This window comes from Pteronotus mesoamericanus, unplaced genomic scaffold (genome assembly GCF_021234165.1).
Source record: "Pteronotus mesoamericanus isolate MK-2021 breed Mesoamerican mustached bat unplaced genomic scaffold, CSHL_Meso_final contig_124, whole genome shotgun sequence".
Classification (NCBI taxonomy): domain Eukaryota; kingdom Metazoa; phylum Chordata; class Mammalia; order Chiroptera; family Mormoopidae; genus Pteronotus; species Pteronotus mesoamericanus.
Window position 1 is genome coordinate 4,435,311 of NW_026555051.1, and position 23,765 is coordinate 4,459,075.

The following is a 23,765-nucleotide window of genomic DNA, read 5'->3' on the forward strand; positions in this document are numbered from 1 at the left end:
AAAAGCTACATAGCAAGAGACAAAGGGCCCAGCAATTCCACTTCTAGATGAATCTGTTGAATCCCAAAATGTTAAATAAAAAAAGACATACACATCAGATGTTCATTGCAGCATTATTTACAACAGCCTAGATATGGAAGCAAACTAAGTGTCCATCATTAGATGAATGAATAAAGAAGATGTAGTGCATAAATGGAAAATGACTTAAGCCAAAAGAGCGAAATGCTGACATCTGCAACAACATGGATCTAGGGCCATGGATGGACCTAGAGGGTATTGTGCTGAGTGGAATAAGTCAGAAAGAGAAAGAGAAATGCCAGGTGATTTCACATATCTAGCATGTAAAAATAAAACAATGAACAGAAACAGACTCATAGATACAGAGAACATTTTCATGGGTGCCAGGCGGGAGGGGAGCTGGGAGATGTGTGATAAAAGTGAAGGGATTAAGAAGTACAGATCAGTAATTATAGAATAGTCATGAGGATGTCAAGTACAGCATAGGATTATAGTCAATAATATTGTGATGACTATGTATGGTGTTGATGGGTACTAGATTTATTGGGGTGATCAGTTTGTAAATTACATAAATGTCTAATCACTGGGTTGTACACACTTGAAACTAATATAATACTGTATGTCAGCTGTAACTGAAAAATAAAATTTAAAATAAAAAATAGATTACAGTTATTTAGTAATGCATCTTGATTTCTTCAAGTCTAAACAGTCTCATTTACAAAGGCTGTTTGTGCTGCAAACCTGTAGCGAAAGGAAAGGGCTACAGAGAAATTGGACAGGGGGACAGCCCCTGCTTCTGGAGCACCTACTGTTTCTTCTCTAGTGTGAATGACATTACTCCATGCTCTAATCCTGTAACCCTGCACTGAAATTTGCACTTTAACATGAGGCCAGAATATGGTTCAAATAAGAGATCCCCTGGTTAGTGAAAAAGAGTATCAAGAACTCATGCTTATTTATTGATAAAGGATAAGGATGGGAAAAACAAGACTTGCTAACCTTCCCTTGTTGATCTTTTAAAAAACTACTCAGAATGTTTGTTCAGTCTGCAGTTTCTTTTCATATGACTTACAAGGTGTTATTTTAACAGGAATGGAACTCACTGAGCAATGTGACTGACTGAGGAAGAACCGGTTCATGCAGATAGTAACTTCCAGCTCTATCCTAGCAGAGAGAATATTCTTGTTGTATTTGTTGAAAAGCTCCAAGAGGAAGGAAGAGACATTAGTGAGAATTTCCCTCAGATAACACATGTTTTAGTTTAAAGAAATCCTGCTCAATTATGTTCCCCAAATATCATATATGAGTAATTTAGAACGGAAGTTGGAAACCTTGCTTTTTTCAAGAAATTTTCATTTTTTCTCTGCCAAACTTCCCATTGTTATAATGCAAACACATACTGTTTATTTAACAAATAGATGATCTTTCTCCTTTTTATCTGAAGATTGGTTCAGTTGTAGCTCAAAGATTACACAGTTGTCTTATTATCATAGCTCCTTCCTATAAGTTAAAGTACTAACTTATTAGAATTTTTAATGCATTTCTAAGTATTATACGCACATCTTAGATAATTTTGAAAGTACCAGAAGTCCAAGGAACATTACCGACAACTTGGGAAAGAAATCCTTACTATTAATAGTATAATTAATAGTATATACTCTTATTTAAGTTATTGCATATTAAGGGCTCGGAGCAGCCAAGAATTTACCTTTGTTTTAAACATTGTTTCCCAAACTTCTTTGACCATGAATTCTTTGGTGGCATAATAACTATTAATAACCTGAGTAACAAAGGATCTGAGGAACATATTTTAGGAATGCCAACTTAATGGATATATTAAGTCCAGGATCTTCAGGTACATCAGTAACCCAGAATTCACCAAACTCAACGATGTTCGCCACTCCACTGAAACTCACACAGACTAAAGCTGAATAATTTACAATGATAACTTTACTTCAAGAAAGCAACATGAATAGATAATTTTATATTATGTAAATTGTATCTCAGTAAAGCCTTTTCTTTCAAACACACCAATTTGCTTGTGTTTTAGGAATACTGAGAAGCAGAGCAACCTGATGAACATGAGAAACAGGCGATTAGAGCCAAAAAAGGATAATTTGAAGGAGTATTTTATAAGGACCAAGGTGATTCATCCCTGCCCATGAGAGAAGATTCACCTTTAGTTACAAGACATCTCCCAGATTCATACTTCATAATGGTATCTCTTCTAACTTTTCCTTTCTAATGTTCTGGCAAATGTTTGCAAATTAATCTACTTAAGGCCTCTGACAGTACAAAAGAGTAAATGCATATACCAGGGTAGAAATAAACAGTAGCAACCATATTCCAAAACAGCCCACAGTAAGTATGGCATTTTTTAAAAAACTTCATGTCTTTTCTCACATGTGAGGAAAAGTTTTTAAAATGCAAAGGTTATAGGTTTTCAATTTCAAATTATTAAGTATAACTGAAAGATAAAGAATATGTGTTATACATTTACCTGTGATTTTATATGCCTTAAAACACATCAAATATACTCTATTTGAGTATAGCTCAAAGCTAAACACTTCTCATCTTACCATCTTTTTGTAGAAGCAAACATCAACAAGATTGATGTAAGCACTAAATCAGAATCACACTCTACGCATTCCTTCTACAGCTGACACATGAAAAGATCTCATTTGCTGCCATGGATCAGCAATTTTCATTCCATGTGCTGCAAGAGTTTTTAAAGCATGCAACACCTGACTATTTAGTTAGGGGCACTAACTTCTTTTCCCTTGGATTGTCAAATAAAAAAATGACAACAGCCAACACAATAGCCATATGGTGTCAATGCCTTGTCTTGAATCATAAATATACATATAGGTCATATAATAGAGTTGCTCTTATTGGTCACATCACATAATAAGGTTGCATCTGATTAGTTTACTGGTACCAGAAATCTCTATATACAAATATAAGGCATCTGATTTCTTAAAAAGTCATTTTGGAGCAAAAGGGTAGGTAATTACTATTTTTTTTGGTAAATCAATAAAAATTATACCTACTTTTTGTTGGATCAGCAAAATACATATATTTTTGGTGTGCTGCACAATTTTAGTAATTAGTTTATGTGTGCTGTGAGATGAAAAAGGTTGAAAATTGCTGCCATAGATGGATTATACAGCTAAATGACGCTCAATGAACACTTTTGGCTTGATTATCTCTTGGTGCTTTAGGACATTTTTATCACCCACAGAAAACAAAAATACAAAAGGAGATGATACTTTTAAAATGCAAACTATTTATTGGACTATTAAACTATTATATTTAAAACATTACTCTTGAAACAGGCCACAAAAATTAGAGCACTCAAAAATCTTAGGGAAGACTTTTTTTTTTTCCCCAGTCAGCTTGTATAAAGTTTAACAGCAACAGGGTACTTCTTTGGAAACTTGCAGCTGGTTCAGACTCAGTTTCTGCTCATGCTATGTAGAGCATCCATAATGGTTTTATTGTACTCCGCAATCTGCTTGGTCACATTCTTCATAATTGACTGGTAATCACTCTCTTGACTCTTGGTTGCTATGACTAATTACATGGGTTAAGGGGGAACACTTGATAAAAATATTCATCTAACTGTGTGTCAGAAAGGAAATAAATCATACTTTTTCTTATTGAAAACTGAAACTGGTACCAAAAGAAGCACAATTAGAATATTTTAAAAAAACAGTAAATTATTTTAACAAATTGAACATCAATTGAAACCTAAAAGGCCAAGCAAAACTTGTTTCAAAAAAGTTCACTTAAATATAAAGTTTTTTATGGTTAGTATCTTACGCATCTCAAGTGAATCCTGGTCTCAGAACAATCAAATGGTCAAAAGTATCATGTCCTCCAGAGTATCGCAAAGAATTTCAGGCAAGTGTCTAGAATCCACTATGTTTGAAAATCACCTACTTGAAGTTGCACAAAACTAGAGTGCTATACATTAGCATATTGTAAATGGGAGTCTTTTGCTTTTAAACTACGTTGCATGACCACTGGGAATAGAACTAATGCGCCTCCTCTGGAGGTAAGCTGTAGTCCCTGCCAGCCCTGAGCTGAAGTTTGGCAGTGTCCTAAAGCAGAACCTATGCTTCAGTGAGTCAAGATCTAATTCTCCAAGCAGAGATGTCCTTGAATGGGGTCAAGGAAGGGAATAGAACACTACTTTGGGGAAATGTTTTTTTACAACGCCATATAATATATGTCCTTAGCAGTTGCTTCCTCTATAATTACACAAAAAGATAAGCAAAAGGATGGGCCCTAGGTAGAAATAAGAGGAAAGTGAATAGGCTGAAACACAGATGAGCTTGAAGGTCAATTTTCTCATAATATTACTTAGTTTCTCTTCCTTTGCTGCACAGATATTCAAGTACAGCAATATAAACAATAATAAACAACCATACATACATACATATGGTTATATATAATCCTCCCAACAACTCTGTGAGAGGAAATATTAACTATATTTGAGATGATAAAACTGAGGGTTAAACAAATTAATTGTCCCAAGTCCATGCCTATAAGAAGTAGAGTCAACATTTAAAATTAGATGTACTGACTTCATATCCTGTGCACTTAGTCACTATGTCACACTATGGCTTTATTTATTTTTTATCCTCACCCAAGGACATGTTTTCATTACTTTTAGAGAGAGAGGAAGGGAGAGAGATATTGATGAGAGAGAGAAGAAATGGATTGGTTGCTTCCCATAGGCACCCAGATTGTACATGCTTGGACCAGAGATTGCACACACCCAGACCAGGGATTAACCCACAACCCAGGCATGTACCCTGACTGGCAATCGAACCCACAATTTTTCCGTTACAGTTTTGATTACTATAACGGAAACTCCGTTACAGGATGATGCTCCAATCAACTGAGCCACGCTGTCCAGGGCCACACTATGACTTTATATACTTTGCTTTCTATTAGTAACTTTGAGAGAGAGAGAGAGAAAGAGAGAGAGAGAGAGAGAGAGAGAGAGAGAGACACTCCCCTCCCAAATATTGTTCAGTGGAAATTAAGTCTTATTCTTTTATTCCCCACATAATTTAGCTCAGTATTGTACCTGTTATGTATTTGACATTTGATGAGTGTATTGAATAGTTTATTTCAGTCTGTAAAGAAATTCCTAGAAAAAAAAGTCAAGTTCATTTGCAGCTTTTTAAAGGATACATTCTTTCATCACAAAATTATTTTGTTCATGGTGTTGCCACTTCCTCTCCAAATTTGTAAGCTAAAAACACAAAAGAAAAATGTTAACCAGTACCCATAGTCACAAAAATTATTATACACCCTTTTAAGAGGATAAGGAAAAAAAAAAATCACTCCATTTTAAATCTTATCACCTCCTTGCACGAGATAAAATTATGGTAGACAAAAAAGAAATTCAGGAAATATTAAATAATAGTAAATTCACTAATAAATACAAGGTTGATTTTGACAACAGATTTACTCTATGTTTAGTTTAATAGAAAAAGTTAAAATATTTATTATACCAATGAACATACCACTGGAAGACAATTTATGGTATTTTTCTTTCTTAAAAGAACTTAAAAAAGAAGAATGGGACATGATAGGGATCTCTCCTTGAAATCTGGAAGTCTAATGCCACAAATGTAATATATATTCTAACGCTGTCAAAGGTTCAGCTATATAGAAGAAACTTCCTTATTTCCAGGGCTAAATTTCCTGTCTAATTCCACAAGCTGTGATAAGAGCAGAGCTGCAGTGTGAAGATTGTAAGAGGGCTGGTGAAAAGCTGGCACAGTTACAGTAATTTCTGCATCAACAGGAAGCTAATGTGAATATTATATTGATGGTTGCTTCCTCAGAAGACAATTTTACTGTTATAGAATTAAATTGTTTTTCTGATTTAATTAACCTTGTAACTGTGGGCTACAGTCTTTCTTTTTTAAGATGCACATAGTTTTTTTTTTCCTAAGCAAAGTATCATCTGAAAAATGAAACATGAAATGTTCCACCTGGAAATTTTCAAGAAGTAATGATTATTTAAAAAAATCTGATCACTGAAGTAGCTTTAGTTAATATTTCTTCATACTTCCATATTAAAATCATTTTTTGGGCATAAGTTCAGATTTAATGTAACATCCACCCTATTGTTTCCTCCAAAAAGATAAATCTAGAGATTAGGATAAATCATAACTAATAAATTATGTGAACTTTAGGTGCTGTGAGTTAACACTATTAAATCAGATCTAGCTCCCCCAGATAGGACCTTGAAGTGAAGGTGGACTTAAGGAAGCAGTCAGCACTTTTTGACAATAAATCTCTAATAACCTTTCAAAAAGTCAAGTACCAAACTTTTCCCTCTTTGTTTCACACAAAGAGGTGGCCTTCTTATAAAGCAGCAGACCTCTTAAGTGCTATATGAATAATACTGGAAAAGCAACACTAGGCCAGATAGTCAAATTCCTTCTATGTTATACATCTGTATTAGACACTTGCTTTTAAACCTCTGAGGCTACCATGAAGCACAAATCTGTTTATTTCTTACAACTTATTTAAAACATCTGTTAAAAGTTAATTGATATATTTTGGATCTTCACACCTTATCAGATACATGATTTGCAAATATTTTCTCCCATTCCCTAAGTTGCTTTTGCATTTTGGTAATTGTAAAAAGGAACAGATCCTTCTAGTTTGATGTAGGACCACTTATTCTGCCTTTGATGCTTATGCTTTTGTTGCCTATGCTTTTGTTGCCATACCAAAATATTGTTGCTAACACTAATGTATCCTATGTGTTCATCTATAAGGTTTACAGTTGTTCTAATATAAATATATTTAAATGATTTCAAATAACTAATAACTAGCCATTCATTAAAAAAAAAACAGTCTGTGATGTAAAATTATTTATGGATGTCAAAAACTAATTTTCCATAAAATAGTTGTGAAAGATAGGGAGATCAAAACTGGGTTTGATTATCTGGTATTCACAAAAGGCAACAAATAATACAGGGGAGAACTGTACACTGTGGCTTATGTTATGAATTCCTACTATCAGTATATGAGGTTAAGAATATGATTAGTACTTAATGAGGAAATAAAGTAGCTATAGACTGTCCCTAAGAAATTGTGTTTGTCAAGTGTTTTCCTTCTTACACCATCTACATAGTGGAAGAAAATGGCCAATATTCCATAAGAAATATCAATATTTTTCGCTTAGAACCATTTAAGATGATGACCCTAAATTTTTAGGTTTCTTCTCCAGCATCCATCCCCACTCTAAATATCTTAGGATAATTTTACCACTTACAGGTCTACATCAAAATTTGCATATTATAGAGACAGATAACTGATAAATTTGAATTATGTAAATTTGTGATTTCTAAGGTTTTAGCAGAGGTCGCAAACTTGGGTGAGCCTCTACCCCATTCAAGAACAATATAAGGTATTTTTTTTTAATAGTACACTCATACAATGAAATAGCTGTTGTCATAAAATATCAGTACAGAGTTTGAAAATACTTAAGAAAACAAATGCTTAAAAATTGTATGCATAGAATGATTTCATTTTTTTATGGAAAAACAATGTAATTAACACGGGTGTATAATTGCAAAGGTAAAAGTTTATAAAATGCTATAGCAAAATGTTAACGACAAATATCTATCATGACTATATTACTGTATAAGAAAAATTGTTAATGCATTTAGTATAATAATAATAGTTGCAAATTGCTAATACAGACTAATTAGCTGTAAGAATCACTAATCTTTATAAGACCATAATTACTGATTTTGTACATGAAACACATACTTCATTTAATGCTTCAACAAATACTAACTAAACACCTATTATGTGCCAACCACTACCACAGTGCTAGGGAGAAAATAAGTGGAACAAACATAATCTCTGTCCTCTCAGACTGAGGGTCTCAGGCTAGAAGACCTTGGACAATGCTCAGGTAATTATTAGTAGAATAAGTGATATGAAAAGGGAGCTTATTTGTGCATCCTGTGTAAATAATCATAGATGTAAATCAAGAAGTTCAAGAATAGGACTGTTCATTACAGCATTATTTGAGTGGTTTTAAAAATCGGAAATAACCTACATTCCCATTAATACAGAATTGGTTTAGTAAATTATGCTATATCCATGTAGTCAAATACTGTATTATAAAGAATATTTTTAAAATATCTACAGACAAGGATAAGTACTTGTAATGTATAGTTAATAATGAAAAACAAGTGTGAGGTGATAACTCATTGTAGTTTTGAATTGCATTTCCCTAAAAGTTACTGAAGTTGAGCATCTTTTCATATATCTGTGGGCAATTTGTATGTCTTCTTGGAAGAAGCGTCTATTCAGGTCCTCTGCCCTTTTTTTAATTGGACTGGTTGTTTTTTTGGTGTTGAGTTGTATAAGTTCTTTATATATTTTGGATATTAATCTCTTGTTGGAGCTGTTGTTGGCAAATATCTTCTCTCATTTGGTTGGTTGACTTTTTGATTTGCTGGTCATTTCTTTTGCTGTACATAAGCTTTTTAGTCTAAGATACCACCTCATACCTGTTGGGATGGTTATTATTAACAAGACAAGTAATAGTGCTGGAGAGGTTGTGGAGAAAAAGGAACCCTCATTCACTGCTGGTGGGAATGTATACTGGTACAGCCACTAAGGAAAACAGTTCGGATGTTCCTCAAAAAATTAAGAATAGAGTTACCATATGACCTAGCAACCCCTTTTCTGTGTCTACCCCAAATATTTTAAGACATTTATGTGCAAAGATACATGCATCACTATGTTCACTGCAGTGTTATCCACAGTGGCTAAGACATGGAAAAACTGAAGTATCGTTTGATAGATGGCTGGATAAAGATGACGTGGCACGTATATACAATGGAATACTACTCAGCCGTAAGAAAAGATGAAATACTCCCATTCAAGATAACATGGATGGATCTTGAAAATATTACGCAAAGTGAAATAAGTCACACACAAAAAGTTAAGAACCATATTATTTCACTCATATGTGGAATATAAAACTGAAAGCAATGCAGAGACACAGGCAACAAATAGCATGGTTGTTACCAGAAGGAAGGGGGGCCGTGGTAGCAAAGGTTAGAAGAGGTGAAATATGTGGTGGCAGAAGATTTAACTGTGGGTTGTGGGCACATAATGCAATCTACAGGTCATGTATCATAGAAATGTATACCTGAAACCTATGTTATTTTACTAACCAATGTCACCCCAATAAATTTAATTTAAAAAAATGAAAAAAGTATCTAAATAACAATGTATAAAATGAGAACACTTCTATAAATATATAAAAATAAAGGTGTACATATATATGTATAAAGTGTGTGTACATATAACATTAATAGAGATGAGAAGGACCCACACACAGATTTTACTTCTGCATTAAAAATGTTTTATTTTTGAAAAATTTCAAAGCTAATATCTGTGCCCAGAACAGCGCCTAGCATAAAGAAGGCCTTTAATATAGGTTTATAGAAGGCAGGAAAGCAGAATTTGTTCTGAGTGGAGATTACCTGGCTATCTATAAAACCAAAAAATCTGGAAGATAAATAAAACAGGTGAAAATATAAGAAAAGGGTAGTTTTGGGGTTCAAGGATCAAGAGAACATGACATATAACCTAAAGATAAAATTGAATTTTAGAGGTTTTTTTCTTTTTACCTGAGAATGCGTCTCATTTTCTTGCAACTGTGTTTTTAGTGTCTCATATTCTATGTTTAGCTTCTCCATTATTTTCTTAAAGGTATTTCTGCGGGTTGATAATACTGTTCTCTCCTGATGTAATTTCTAGAAACAGCCAAATAGAAGTAACAGGCTTTAGCAATATCTAGTAGGCCAGTATAAATTAAATTTGACAAATAGTTTCTGTGTTATTCTGATAAAATTCTACCAAGGTTATAATTACTCTAAAACCCTGTTTGTAAAAATATCCTTTGAATTATCATTTGCTAAATTAATATTAACTATGTTCATAACTCTCTTAAGGGTACCATATCTATTTCTGCCCCACCAAATTTATATTAATGTAAACGGTAATGAAAAGCCACTGACAAGTCTTAAGTAGGAACTTAAAAAGTTTGTTGAAATGTACTATCCCTTGCTTTTCAATTATTGCCTTTGGGTTAAAACTTAAATCACTCTAAACTCCTAATATATATATAAACAAACACCTTTATTTTCCCCTATAAACATGTATATAAAATTTGATACAGAAAAAACAACTTGAATTATAACTTTGTAATACTCTTATACCATTTACCTTTTTCTTTTCTTCACCCAATGATTTTAAAGCTGGCAAATCATTAAATGTCTCTAGATCAATCATCATTTGCTTAATTTTGCTTTTTAGAGAATGCTGTTCTTCAGTCATCTTACTTTCCAGAAGCTCCATTTTCTGTAGATCCAATTGTAGACGTTGACTGTCTGAAACACAGAAAAATTCAAGTCCATAATGAGTCAAAACTTTATCCCTTTCACAAAAGGAAATGCAATGCAACTATTAAAAATCACACTTTATAATATTATTGATACTAGAAATATATTCACTGCAACCAGTGAGACAATACAAAGATATAGCAAGAAAAAAATATTCATCCCTCAGGTAATCAATGTAACCTTATGTATAGCATATTAGCTATACTTGTCTCCATGTTCATATGAATATATGAAGGGGGACCCCATCTAAAATGGAATTATCTTCTGGAGGGCAGCCTCTTGTAGCATAGGCTTTCCCATCCAGGTGAGTATTCTAGGAACCCATCTGTATTAGTGTACCAGCTGGCATTGTTGTGAGAGGCTGCTTTTGGCTTCGATGAATTTTTTTTTTTAATACTCTTTCAATATGTGTGCCTATTTCATGATGGTTGCACCTGCCCATACTGCACTGAGTGTTCAACAACTTTTGATGAAAAACATCATGACCTCCATGCCCCACCATTCCCATTCACTCAATCTCATCCCAAGCAACTTTTTTTTTGTTTTCCCAATGAAAAAAGTCCTCAAAGGGAAACCTTTGCCATTGTGGAAGAGGTGAAACAAAAAAAACAGCAGAAGCACTAAAAGGCATCAAAATCGAAGAGTTCAAAAACTGTTTTGAGCAGTAGAAAAAATGTTGCTAGGTGCATTGCATCAAATGGAGAGTACTTTGAAGGTGACTGAAATTTAAACATGTAAGAATAAATACACATTTTTAAAAATAAATAAATTCCATTTTTTTGGTCCCCCTTTGTACAAGAAGACACAGGTCTCTTCTTAATAATATAACATATATTATGAGATAAAGAGCCATTGTTTTAAGTAGGAAGATGACCCCTATAGAGTTATGTAGGGGGAAAGTGAGTTATAAAACATTGTATATAGTTGAGCTTAATATTATAATTGCATATATAGTCAATTTTCATCATTTGTGGTAGTTATATTCCATAAAGTCACCATGAACACTGAGTTAGTCCATACTAAACTATTGCTCCTAGGCAAAATACAGGGTTAGGTTCCAGTAAGTCTCTGGTCACAATATTTTCAACTGATTAATATACAGCCTTGCTTTATGTGCTTCTGTTTAAACACACTGTACTTTATATATTTGTTGATTTGTTAACATTGAACTCATTGCCAGCTTATACTTGAAAAAAGCTTATCTCCATAAAGCACATCATATCACATCCTTCTTGTGCTCAAGAACACTAGCCAACACTTATGCACTATGCTTGGAAGTCATTTTAAATAGCAAAATCACCAGAGAAGGCATAAAACTATGGAAAAAAAATGGCACTAAATATACCACAAAAGGACTCATTTATAGTATGAGAACTAAAACAAGCTCTTCCCTTATTTCATCTCCACTTGAAATGCACACATCAGACAATTCAAATTCTTCACCAGCCTACACATGTGCATAAATGACTATGAAAGTGCTGCAAGTACTGATTTTGGGGTTACAAATTAATTTTAGTGAGTAGGTAAATTCACAAATACAGAATCCATGAATAATGAGGACTGACTGTGCATATGTTCATGTGTGTGTGTCTCAATTCTTCGTTTGAAAAGTATTGAGCATCTACTATGTAACAGCTGTTGAGGATATAAACGAAACCAACAGAGACACTACTGTGCTCACAGAGCTATATTCTAGAAGTTGAACCAGGTGGTTAAATAAGCATTTACAATAAATTGGATAACTACAATAGTCCACCCTTATTAGTGGGGAATATATACCAAGACCCCTAGTGGCTGCCTGAAACCATGGATAATACCAAATCCTATATATGCTATGTTTTTCCCTCCACACATGCATACATACCTATGATAAAGTTTCATTTTTAATTAATTTAGAAATTAATCTATAAATAATAATAATAATAAAATATAATGATTATAACAATAAAATAAGGGTTACTTGAACAAGAGCACTGAAATACCAAGACAGTTGATACGATAACAAATGATTAAGAGGCAGGTAGCATATACAGCGTGGCTATGCTGGACAAAGGAATGATTCACATCCTCAGACAAAGAAGAACGGGGCAATATTTCATCATGCTACTCAGAAATGCATGCAGTTTAAAACTTAGGAATTTGTACTGTCTGGTATGTCTCAGTGGGTTGGGCACTGGACTGCAAAGCAAAAGGTTGCTGGTTCAATTCCCAGTCAGGGAACATGCCTGAGTTGTGGGCCAGGTCCCCTGTAGGAAGCGCATGAGAGGCAACCACACATTGATGTTTCTCTCCTCTTTCTCTCTCTCTCTTCCCCTCTCTCTAAAAATACACAAATAAAATCTTTAAAAAAATAAAACTTAGGAATTTTTTATTTCTGCAATTTTGCATTTAATATTTTGGACCACAGATGGCCATGGTTAATTAAAACCACCGAAAGCAAAACTACAGATAAGGAAGGACTATTATAAACAGTAATATAGCCCTGGACAGGTGGCTCAGTTGGCTGAAGCACTTCCCTGTACACCAAGAGGTTGCAGGTTTGAGCCGTGGCTAGGGCACATACCTAGGTTACATGTTCAAGTCCTGGTCTAGGTGCATGCAGGCAACTGAACAATGTTTCTCTACTTCCCTTCCTCTCTAAACTGCATAAACATATCCTTGGGTGAAGAATAAAAAAAAAAAAAAGAAGAGTATACAGGGTGCAATAAGAGCATGGTCAAAAGGGCTGTCCAAAACTGTGCTTTTTAACTGAGGCCTTAAGGAATGGCACGCAAGGAAACAAAAGAGGAAGTAAAAGTGTTTCAGAGAAAACAATCAACATGTGAAAAGTCTAGAGGTCAGAAAGCATGGTACTTTTTGGCAAATAACAGAGGAGCAGTAAGACTAGAACTCGGAGTTCAAAGTGGGTGGTGGTAGGAGAAAAAACTGGAAAATTAGAAGGATTTCATTTCAGGAAGGGCTTTTAAAATCAAGATGGGACACTAGGACTTTATCCTAAGAGCTAGGGCAAGTCATCAATGAGTTTTAAATTAGAATGTGGCATAATTAAGTTTTAGAAAGTTCACTCTGCTTGCAATGCAGATGATTAATTGGAATAGTATAAGTACATGCAGGAGAAGCAGTTACAAGCTGATTCAGTGACATAGGCAAGACATCTTAGATTGCTTTAGTCAATCTAGGAATTTTTTAAGTTAAATAATATTAAATGCTTTCCCAAAACACCAATTCAAAAGAACTTATGCACCCCAACGTTCACAGCAGCACAATTTACAATAGCCAAGTGCTGGAAGCAATGTAAGTACCCATAAATACATGAGTGGATCAAAATACAATGGTACATTTACACAATGGAATACTACGCAGCAGAAAAAAAGAGCTACTGCCCTTCGTGGTATCATGGATGGAAGTGGAGAGCATTATGCTAAGCGAAATAAGCCAGGGGATGAAAGCAAATACCACATGATCTCACCTATAAGTGGAACCGAATCAATAAAACAAACAAGCAGGAAAAATATAACCAACAACACTGAAAGAAAAAACAAACCGACAGTAACAAGAGGGAAGGGGGGTAACAGGGAAGTGAAGAGGAAGGGTCAAACCAAGGAGCATGGATAATGGACCCATAGACAAAGCCAAAGTGGAGAAGGATTGAGGGTGGGAGGTAGGGGTAGGTGGGGCAGGAGAAAGTGGTGGTGGGAAAATGGGAGACAAATGTATTTGAACAATAAAAAATAAATAAATGCTTTCTATGTGCCAAAATTCTAAGCCTGGGGAATATAACAATGAATAAAGCATAGGATTATATTTATGAAATATACAGTTATGTCAGGTGGAAATAAATGAGAAAATAATATAGGAGAGATCCCGAGGGACTCAAGACAAATTAGAGATTTGGGATTGATGAAACGATTGATTGGACACAATGGTTGATCAAGGAATCAATACAGACTTCTATTCCAACTTGAGTAAATGTATGGATGGTGGGGTAGGCAGAGAGAGATGCAACTTTTGGTTTAGGGAAGGGAGTGACATGATGAGTTAAAGTCAACTTAAGATATGTTGAGTTTGGAATACCTCAGAAACATCCAAACAGAGATAACATGTCCATGTATGGGCCTGTGAAGTCTGAAGATACAGACTTTGAAATAATCAGCATAAAGATGACTTGAAGCTATGCAAATGGCTGAAATCATTGAGAGAAAAGGATTCATTACAGAACCTATGTGAATAAATTGACATGAAGGATCCTATAAAAGAGAGAATAAAAAATGACCAAAGAAATAAGAAGAAAATCAGAAGTCTCAGGGAAAAACATTTCAAGAATGAAGAAGTGGTTTGTAGTGCAGAATACTTCTTTTAAAAAGACTGCAAAATATGTGTTGGATTTACCAACCAGGAGGACTGTGATGTATCTGTTGAGAATTGATTTCTTAGGAAAAAAAAAAAGGCCAAAAGTCAGAGGAAGCTTTTAAAAAATCTGGCTGTGAAACTTTTGAAAGGGAATGATGACAGCTAGGGAGAGAATATTCAGGAAAGGCTTTTTCTTTTTTCCAAGATGGGATAAAATATAGAAAACAAATTGGAGATATAAATACCAAAATTCTAATAGTAATACACTCTTGAAAACAGGATTATATTTTTAACTTTCTTATTTATGCTTTTCTGTATTTCCCCAATCCTCTATAATAAATATGAATTACATTTATAATTGGAAAATATTTTAAAAAATAATCCATCTAATAAAATTATATGACACCTGCCTTCTATATTTCAAAAACTTCTTAACTTTGTGATTCTGACTTTAAAAGTCCTTTATTAAAGGGAAATAACGGTAAAAGAACTAGTGTTACTGAGTACCTAAAATGTGCCTGGCTTTAATTGCTATCTGATTATTTTTATAATAGCCCTAGCAGATAAACATTATTATATGAGAAAACTAAAGCTTAGACAGGTAGTTTGCCAAAGGCCACACAACCAGTCAGGTGTTGGTGCTCAGTGATATTATCATCTTATGAAATGTTAATTTTTAAGATAGCAAATATTACTTTATGACCAAAAAAGACGCTACTATGAGCAACAGTGAGCTATAGAAGAGAAAAAATAACACTTGGTCGATTTTGCTACTTCAGGCTTCATCAAGGCATGATTCTTTGGCTTTCCTTAGAGATACCAAAGTAAAATCTGATTAGATGTAACTCAAAAATGGATGCTAATATGGAACTGAAATACCTACCCTGCATATCCAATGAAGAAATCTGAGTTCAAATCTGCCTTGGCCAAATTCCTCTCTTGTGTTCTCAATTAAGGGTGCTAATAATCCTACACATCCAGTAGTCACTTATTGTAGACAAAGGCATATAGTAATACATTTTCATGTTAGAACATTTTGCCTTCACTATTTCTTTATTTTAAAGTAGAACCCTGGCCAGTGTGGCTTAGTTGGTTGGAGCATTGCCCTGTAAACCGAAAAGTTGCAGGTTCAATTCCTGGTCAAGGCAGGTACCTAGGTTGTGGGTTAGATCCCCAGTTCAGATGCAAACGGGAGTCAACCAATCAATATTTCTTCCTCACACTGATGTTTCTCTCTCTCCCTTCCTCTCTCTCTAAAAGCAGTGAAAAAAATGTCCTCACGTGAGGATAAAATATATATTTATATATGTAGGAATATGCCCTCAGAAAAATTATGGTGGTATTTCAAAGTGTCAGAACCAAACAAACATCTTCCTTTTATAAGGTGCAGATTTGGTAAAGATTTTTATATTAAAATAGCATATTTTAGAGTAAACTGTAAAATTAAAATTAATTTTTAATGATAAAATTTAACCTTCTAGTGAAATGTTTGTTTCCCATATTTATTTCTCAGTCTCCTTTCATTGTTTTCTCTTTATTGTTGCATTTCAGCAGTTTGACTATGATGTGCTTAGGTGAGGGATATTTATATTAATCCTGTTTGGGGTTCAACCAACTTCGAAGATCTATAAAGTTAAGTTTTTCATCAAATTTGGTAAATTTTTAGCCACTCTTTCCTCAACTATCTTTTCTCACTCATTCTTTGTCTTTGCTCTCTGCCTGGGACTCCTATTACATGTATGTTAGATTCCCTGAAATTGTCCCACAGGTCATTTAGGCTCTGTTCTCTTTTATTTTATTCTCAGATTGGATAATTTCTATTGATTTATCTTCAAATTCACCAATTCTTTTTTTCTGCTGTCTTTAATCTTCAATCAAGGTCATTCAATGATTTTTTTTTTTCACTTTGCTGAAATTTTCAATTTACAATTTTCACTTGGTTCTTTTTTTAATATCCATTTCTCTGGGATTCTCTATTTATTATTTTATTTTCCTTTAAGTCCTTAAATATATTTATAACCTTTTAAAGTCTTTGTCTTTTAATTTCAACATCTGAATTATCTCAGGTTCAATGCAAAGTGACTGCTTTTCCCTTGACTTACATTTTCTATTTTTTCACATGTTTAGTAAGTTTTTATAATATAATGGGCATTTTTTTATTTTTTCATTTTTTAATTGTTATTCTATTATAATTGTGCCAATTTTCCCCCTTTGCTCTCTTCTATCTAGCCCACCCCCACTCCCATAGCCAATCCCCACACTGTTGTCCATGTCTATGGGTCGTTACATGTTCTTTGACTAGTTCCTTCATCATTTTCCAACCATTATCCCACTCCTCCCTCCCCTCTGGTCACTGTCAGTCTGTTCCATATTTCCATGCCTCTGGTTCTGTTTTGCTCATTAGTTTATTTTATACATTAGATTCTTTTTATAGGTGAGATAATATGGTATTTGTCTTTCACTGACTGGCTTATTTCTCTTAGCATAATATTCTCCAGTTCCATCCATGCTGTCGTGAAAGTTAGGAGTTCCTTCTTTATTTCTGCTGCATAGTATTCTATTGAGTAAATATACCATAACTTTTTGATCCACTCATTTACTGATGGGCACCTTAGGCTGCTTCCAGCACTTGGCTATTGTAAATTGTGCTGCTATGAACATAGGGGTGCATACATCCTTTTGAATTGGTGATTCAGGATTCTTAGGATATAATCCCAGCAGAGGAATTGATGGGTCAAAAGGCAGTTCCATTTTTAGTTTTTTGAGGAAATTCCATACTGTTTTCCACAGCAGCTGCACCAGTTTGCACTCCCACCTATAGTAGGGTTCCCTTTTCTCCACATCCTTGCCACCACTTGTTTGTTGATTTATTAATGATGGCCTTTCTGACAGGTGTGAGGTGATACTTCATTGTGGTTTTAATTTGCATCTCCTTGATGGCTAGTGGTGTTGAGCATCTTTTCATGTGTCTATGGGCCATCTTTGTGTCCTCCTTGGAGAAGTGTCTATTCAGATCTTTTGCCCATTTTTCAATTGGATGTCTTCCTGGTGTTGAGTCATATGAGTTCTTTGTGTATTTTGTAGATCAAACCCTTGTCCGATGTATCATTGGCAGATATGTTCTTCCATACAGTTGGCTCCCTTTTCATTTTGATGACAGTTTCTTTAGCCAGGCAAAAGCTTTTTAATTTGATGTAGTCTCATTTGTTTATTTTCTCCTTTATTTCCCTTGCCCTAGGAGATATATAATGAGCATTTTAAATGTTATTCCCCCCCAGGGGTCCTCAACTTCTGGGCCACTGACCAGTACCATCAGGGCCTGTTAGGAACCAGGATGTACAGCAGGAGTTGAGCTTGACTATAATGCACTGGAATTATACCAAAACCATCCCATATGCTCAGTCTGTGGAAATATTGTCTTCTGTGACACCAGTCCCTGGTGCCAAAAAGGCTGGGAACCTCAGTTATAGAGACTCTGCTGCTCCTTTCAAGAATTATTTGTATTATAAATGAGCAACAAACTTCACTGAACTAAAACTCTAAACTTTTCTCCTTTGGAATGGACAGCATCTGAAATCACTGTACTCAGGCCTTTCAATTTCTGGCTACTATTTCTTTCTAGATCACCTAAAGTCTACCCAATGCAAATATTTTTCGGTAGTCAGATCAAAATTTGGGTAGAGTTTATACAAGCATACCTTAGAGATACCACAGGTTTGGTTCCAAACCACTGCAATAAAGCAAATATTACACTAAAGTGAGTTACAAACTTTTTGGTTTCCTAGGACATATAAAATTTATGTTTACATGACATGGTAGTTTAAGTGTGCAGCAGCATTATGTATTAAAAAATGTACATACCTTAATTATAAATATGTTATTGCCAAAAAAAAAAAAAAAGCTAACCATCATCTGTGCCTTCAGTTAGTCATAATCTTTGTGCTGGGTGGAGGATTTGCCTAGATGTTGATAAAAACAGTATCTGTGAAGTGCAGTAATGCAAAATGTAATAAAGCACGGTACGCTTGTACAGAAGATTTTGGCATTCAGATTCTTTCAATGTCTCCCTAATATGTGGGCTGGCAATGAGTAAGTTAGTTGGTTTCTTCATGTAAGATTTAGCAAAATTTACTTGCAATTAAGGTTTATTATCTGTACAGATTCTCAAATTGAAACATGAAATAATAAGCTGCTATAAAACCTTCCTCTTCTATCTAATGAACCAGAATGATTACTGATTAAAATATTCTGGGAAGGTGAATTATAATAAAAATCTCCTGTTCAAGGGTTGGGTGACTCTACTTACAAATATAGTAATTATTACACAGGGTATAAAATACCAAACAGTTTAAAAAAAAAAAAAAAGGCTTCACAAAGACATTGATTTAAGAAAGAAGGCCATTAGCAACCAAATCTGTTTTAAGTTTCTATAACTAAACTTGAACATTTTTTTGTCCCTTTGAGAGTCTTCATACTCAATCATATTGATGTATGTTATTAAAAAATGTATATGAACTTAAATGTTGACAGGGTTTTGTTTGGTTGGTTTCATATCTCTCAGGTTGAAAATAACAGGGGTGACATTGCTTAATAGGATCATATAGGTTTCAGGTTTACATTTCTATGATACAAGATCTGTATCAAAAAATTTAATACATTTTATAAAAAATTAAAGAAAGAGTCCTGGCTGGTATGGCTCAGTGGATTGAGCACCAGCCTGCTAACGGAAAGGTTGCTGGTTTGATTTCTGGTTGGGGATCATGCCTGGGTTGTGGGCCACGTCCCCGGCTGGGGAAGTGCAAGAGGCAACTGATCAATGTTTCTCTCACATTTTGATGTTTCTCTCCATCTCCTTCTCCCTCCCTTCTCCTCTCTCTAAAAATAAATAAACTCTTTAAAGTATTTTAAAAAAGAAAATAGTTAAGATGAGAATTAAAGTGCTAAAGAAGTCAACTTAGGCTTATGGTTTCAATGCTCTGGTAAGAAATGTACTTAGCTTGTATATTTTGACTGTTCAGTGAAAACAATTATATAAATCTCACTACAAGTTTAATTTGAAGATAGGTTAGGGAAATACATTTAGGAGCTATACAAACTGCTCTTATTAGTGAAAGGGAGAACATGGTTGACTGGTATAGGGTAAAGTTTATCTTCCTTTCACAGCAGGTCCTGATGAAAAGCTAAAATCTTCTCCCAGGGAAGAGACAGGAAGAGGATGCAGACCAGTTCCTTCTGATAGGCTCTGAAGCTGCAAAGTTTACTGAGCAGTGTGTACACAGTAGCAAAATCTCAGAAGGAACCACTTTGACCTGGGGAAATGTTTCTCAAATATTCTGCCATCAGTGCATTTGTTTATTCCCTGGAGTTTCCTTTCCAGAAATACAAATAAAAACTATTGCTGACAGATTCCTTGCCTCTTTACTCATGCAATATACTAGTATTTCCCGAACTTTTTAAAAAATTTTATTGAACTCATCAGAGTGACACTGGTTAATAAAGTTATATATTTCAAGTGTACAATTCTGTACTACATCATCTGTATATTGTATTGTGTGTTTATCATCCAAAGTCAAGTCTCTTTCTATCACCATTTATCCCCCCTATACCCTCTTCTATCTCCTCCCATCTCCCTTCCTTCTGGTAACCACCATACTGTTGTCTGTCCATGAGTTGTGTTTATTTTCCTTTGCCTAACTCCTTCACATTTTTCACCCAGCCCTCCAACCACCCTCCCCTCTGGCAGTTGTCAGTCTGTTGTCTGTATCTATAAGTCTGTTCCTATTTTGTTTGTTTATTTTATTCATTAAATTCTACATATAAGTGAAATCATACAGTATTTCTTTTTTTTCCAACTGGCTGATTTCACTTAGCATAATTCTCTCCGGGTCCATACGTGCTGTCACAAAAGGTAAAGACTTCCTTCTTTGTTATGGCTGAGTGGTATTCTATTGTGTAAATGTTCCACAGCATTTTATCCACTCATCTACTGATGGTAACTCCAAATCTTGGCTACTAATTGAACACAGGGGTGCATATATTCTTTCCAATCAGTGTTTCCGATTTCTTCAGATATATTCCCAGAAGTGGAATTGCTGGGTCATCAGGCGGTTTCATTTTTAATTTTTTGAGGAAAATCCACACTGTTTCCCACAGTGGCTACACCAATCTAAATTCCCATCAAGAGAGCACGAGGGCTCACTTTTCTCTGCATCCTCACTATCACATATTGTTTGATTTATTGATGACAGACATTTTTACAGGTGTGAGGTGATAGCTCATTGTGGTTTTAATTTGCATTTCTCTGATAATTATTGATGTTGTCCAACTTTTCAAGCGTCTATTGGTCACATGTATGTCTTCTCTGGAGAAGTATCTATTCAGTTCCTTTCCCCATTTTTTCACTGGATTATTTTTGTGGGTGTATTGAGTTTTATAAGTTCTTTATAAATTTTGTATATTAACCTATTATCACATGTATCATTGGCAGATATGTTCTTCCATCCAGTGGGCTGTCTTTTCATTTTGTTAATGGTTTCCTTTGCTGTGCAAAACTTTTTAGTTTGATGTAATCCCATTTGTTCATTTTTTTTCCTTTTGTTTCCCTTGCCTGAGGTGATATATTAGAAAAATACTCCTATAAAAAATGTCAAAGATTTTACTGCTTATGTTGTCTTCTAGGAATTTTATGGTTTTGAGTCTTACATTTAAGTTTTTAATCCATATTTGAGTTCATTCTTGTGCATGGTATAAGAAGGTGGTCCATCAAATATATCAAATCAGAAATGGAAGAGGAGAAGTAACAACTGACACCACATAAATACAAAGGACTGTAAGAAACTATTATGACCACCTATATGCCAACAAATTGCACAACTTGGAAGAAACGGATAAATTCCTGGAGACATACAATATTCCAAAACTGAATCATGAAGAATCAGAAAATTTGAATAGACCAATTAATGAAATCTAAGTAGTAATCAAAAAACTCCCAGTAAACAAAAGGCAGCCCTGATGGTATGTTAGAACACTGCCATGGAGGGGTCTAGACTCAGCCCTGATGCATGAGGTCCTTGTGACAATGGAACACAGAGGTAACAGAGGGAGGCCCAGGTGCTTTTGTTGGGGCCAGGCTACCACTCCGATCCCACCCAAGCAGCCCAATGTCCTGTCCCAATCTGTGTGTGGAAGGGGGTTTCATGTGGGGAGGGCCTGCCCTGAGCAGGAACAGGCTAATGAGGGGCCAGAAGACTGGTGGGCAGGTGATGTTCACACCTCAGGTCAAGGCTGGCTGGGTGGACGTGGAGTGTGGGCCACGCCCTGTGCTTGAAGTTTATCCCCAGCTCTGGAGGTGAACCTCATTTCCTCTGAATGGAGGTCTGTACAAATACAGGCCTGGGCCTGATCAGGGGAGTAGAAGGTCCAGTGGCAAAAGTAGCAGCAACTAGGGTGGGACAGGCCTTGAGATCTCCCAAATGGCTGCCGGTCACTGTTATTGCAGAATTCAAGCCTGTTCTAGATGTTTTCTATAAATGGAATCTTATAATAGGTGTCTTTTTTTTGTGTCTGCTCACATATTTTTGTTTTTACCTGAAACCGTACTTCCATTATTGGAAAGGGAAATCCCAGATGGATTAGAGACCAGATGTAAAAAGAGAAGCCCTTTTAGTAAATTTATGTATCATCCCAGGTACAGACAGCTATGCTAAGTGTGACCCCACGGCCAGAAGCCAGTCAGGCTGGCTATTCCTATGTCCCAAACAAAAACAAGAAAAATTCAGAAATCTGAAAAGACAAACCACAAGCTGGAAAGCATTGCTCACAACCCAAGACCTGAGAAAGGTTAACATCCCTGTGGTGCAGAAAACTCTCAAAAGGTGGTGTTTTCTAAAGCGACAAAGGGCAAACATATGTACTTTCAGTGAGAGGCAGTGCACACACCTCTACATGTCAGAGATGCCTGATCTCTTCAATGAGGACACACACACTACAAACACTGGGGACAGAGAACCATCACCATCAGACCCCAGGCTTCTGGTCTGGTTGTGACCAGCCCCGGGGACAAAGTGAGGAAGCAGAGGTCCCAGCAGATCCTCTGGAGAGAAAAAGGAAAAGGCCCCTCCTCTGGGAGAGCAGTGTGTAGGATTTGTCAGAGTCCCACAGGTGCACAGCTTCACCTGGCAGTGCTCAGGCTAGGAGGTTACCCCACAGAAGTTCTTGCATGAATTTTCAAAGACTTATTTTTGAGACTACCCATCAGAGCACTGATGAAATAGTCGGGAATTGGAAAAAACACTAATGTCCATGGAGAGGGGATGGGAACCACACATCCTGGTCCACGTGGACCAGGGAAGCTGAGCAGTCACTAACATGGGTGCAGGGTCTCTGCCTTATGACAGATAAAGACCTGAAGGGTCCTCTTACATGAGATATGTAGACCAACTGTGTGCATCTAGGGCCCTACCTGTTAGATCATATATCTGTGATTTCAATAGGCATATATGCATATTTGAGAATGAGTCTGCATGTGCAGAGGTATAAAAACAGAATAAGACAAGTAGAGCCTGAAAGATACCCACAGAGCCACTCATACTGGTCATCTCTGGGGTGGGATTTGCAAATCTCACCTTCTCCTTGAAGTGATGTCTCAATTTTTTTACAATGCATGCATGACTTTGATAGCTCTAAAAATATTAAAGTCTTTTAAATTTTAACAGTGAACTCAGTGAACTTTTAAAGTCTCCACTGCTTGGTATTTCCCATACACACAGAGGCACAGCAAAGGCAGCCACAAATTGTGGACAGCTTTGTAGCTCCAAACAGATTGCCCAGGGCCAGTCACAGGCAGCACCTGACATTGACCTCCACCAGCATTCCTCTCAAGAGGCCCCAGAACCAACACACCCAATGAACAGCTTCAGGCAGTGTCAGAAC

The 23,765-nt window shown here is 35.5% G+C and overlaps 1 protein-coding gene across 2 annotated transcripts in view; it reads right to left on the reverse strand.

Annotated features, from left to right (window-relative positions):
* Positions 1-3,311: 3,311 nt before the first annotated feature.
* IFT74 (intraflagellar transport 74) overlaps positions 3,312-23,765 on the reverse strand; it is a 97,524-nt gene continuing 77,070 nt past the window's right edge. For both annotated transcript variants that reach the window (XM_054588118.1, XM_054588124.1), the window contains exons 17-20: positions 10,309-10,472; positions 9,711-9,836; positions 5,224-5,284; positions 3,312-3,591 (exon numbers count right to left, since the gene is read on the reverse strand). In XM_054588118.1, the coding sequence (XP_054444093.1) occupies positions 3,473-3,591; positions 5,224-5,284; positions 9,711-9,836; positions 10,309-10,472 (470 nt within the window). In that variant the 3' untranslated portion in view covers positions 3,312-3,472. The remainder of the gene's footprint in view (positions 3,592-5,223; positions 5,285-9,710; positions 9,837-10,308; positions 10,473-23,765) is intronic.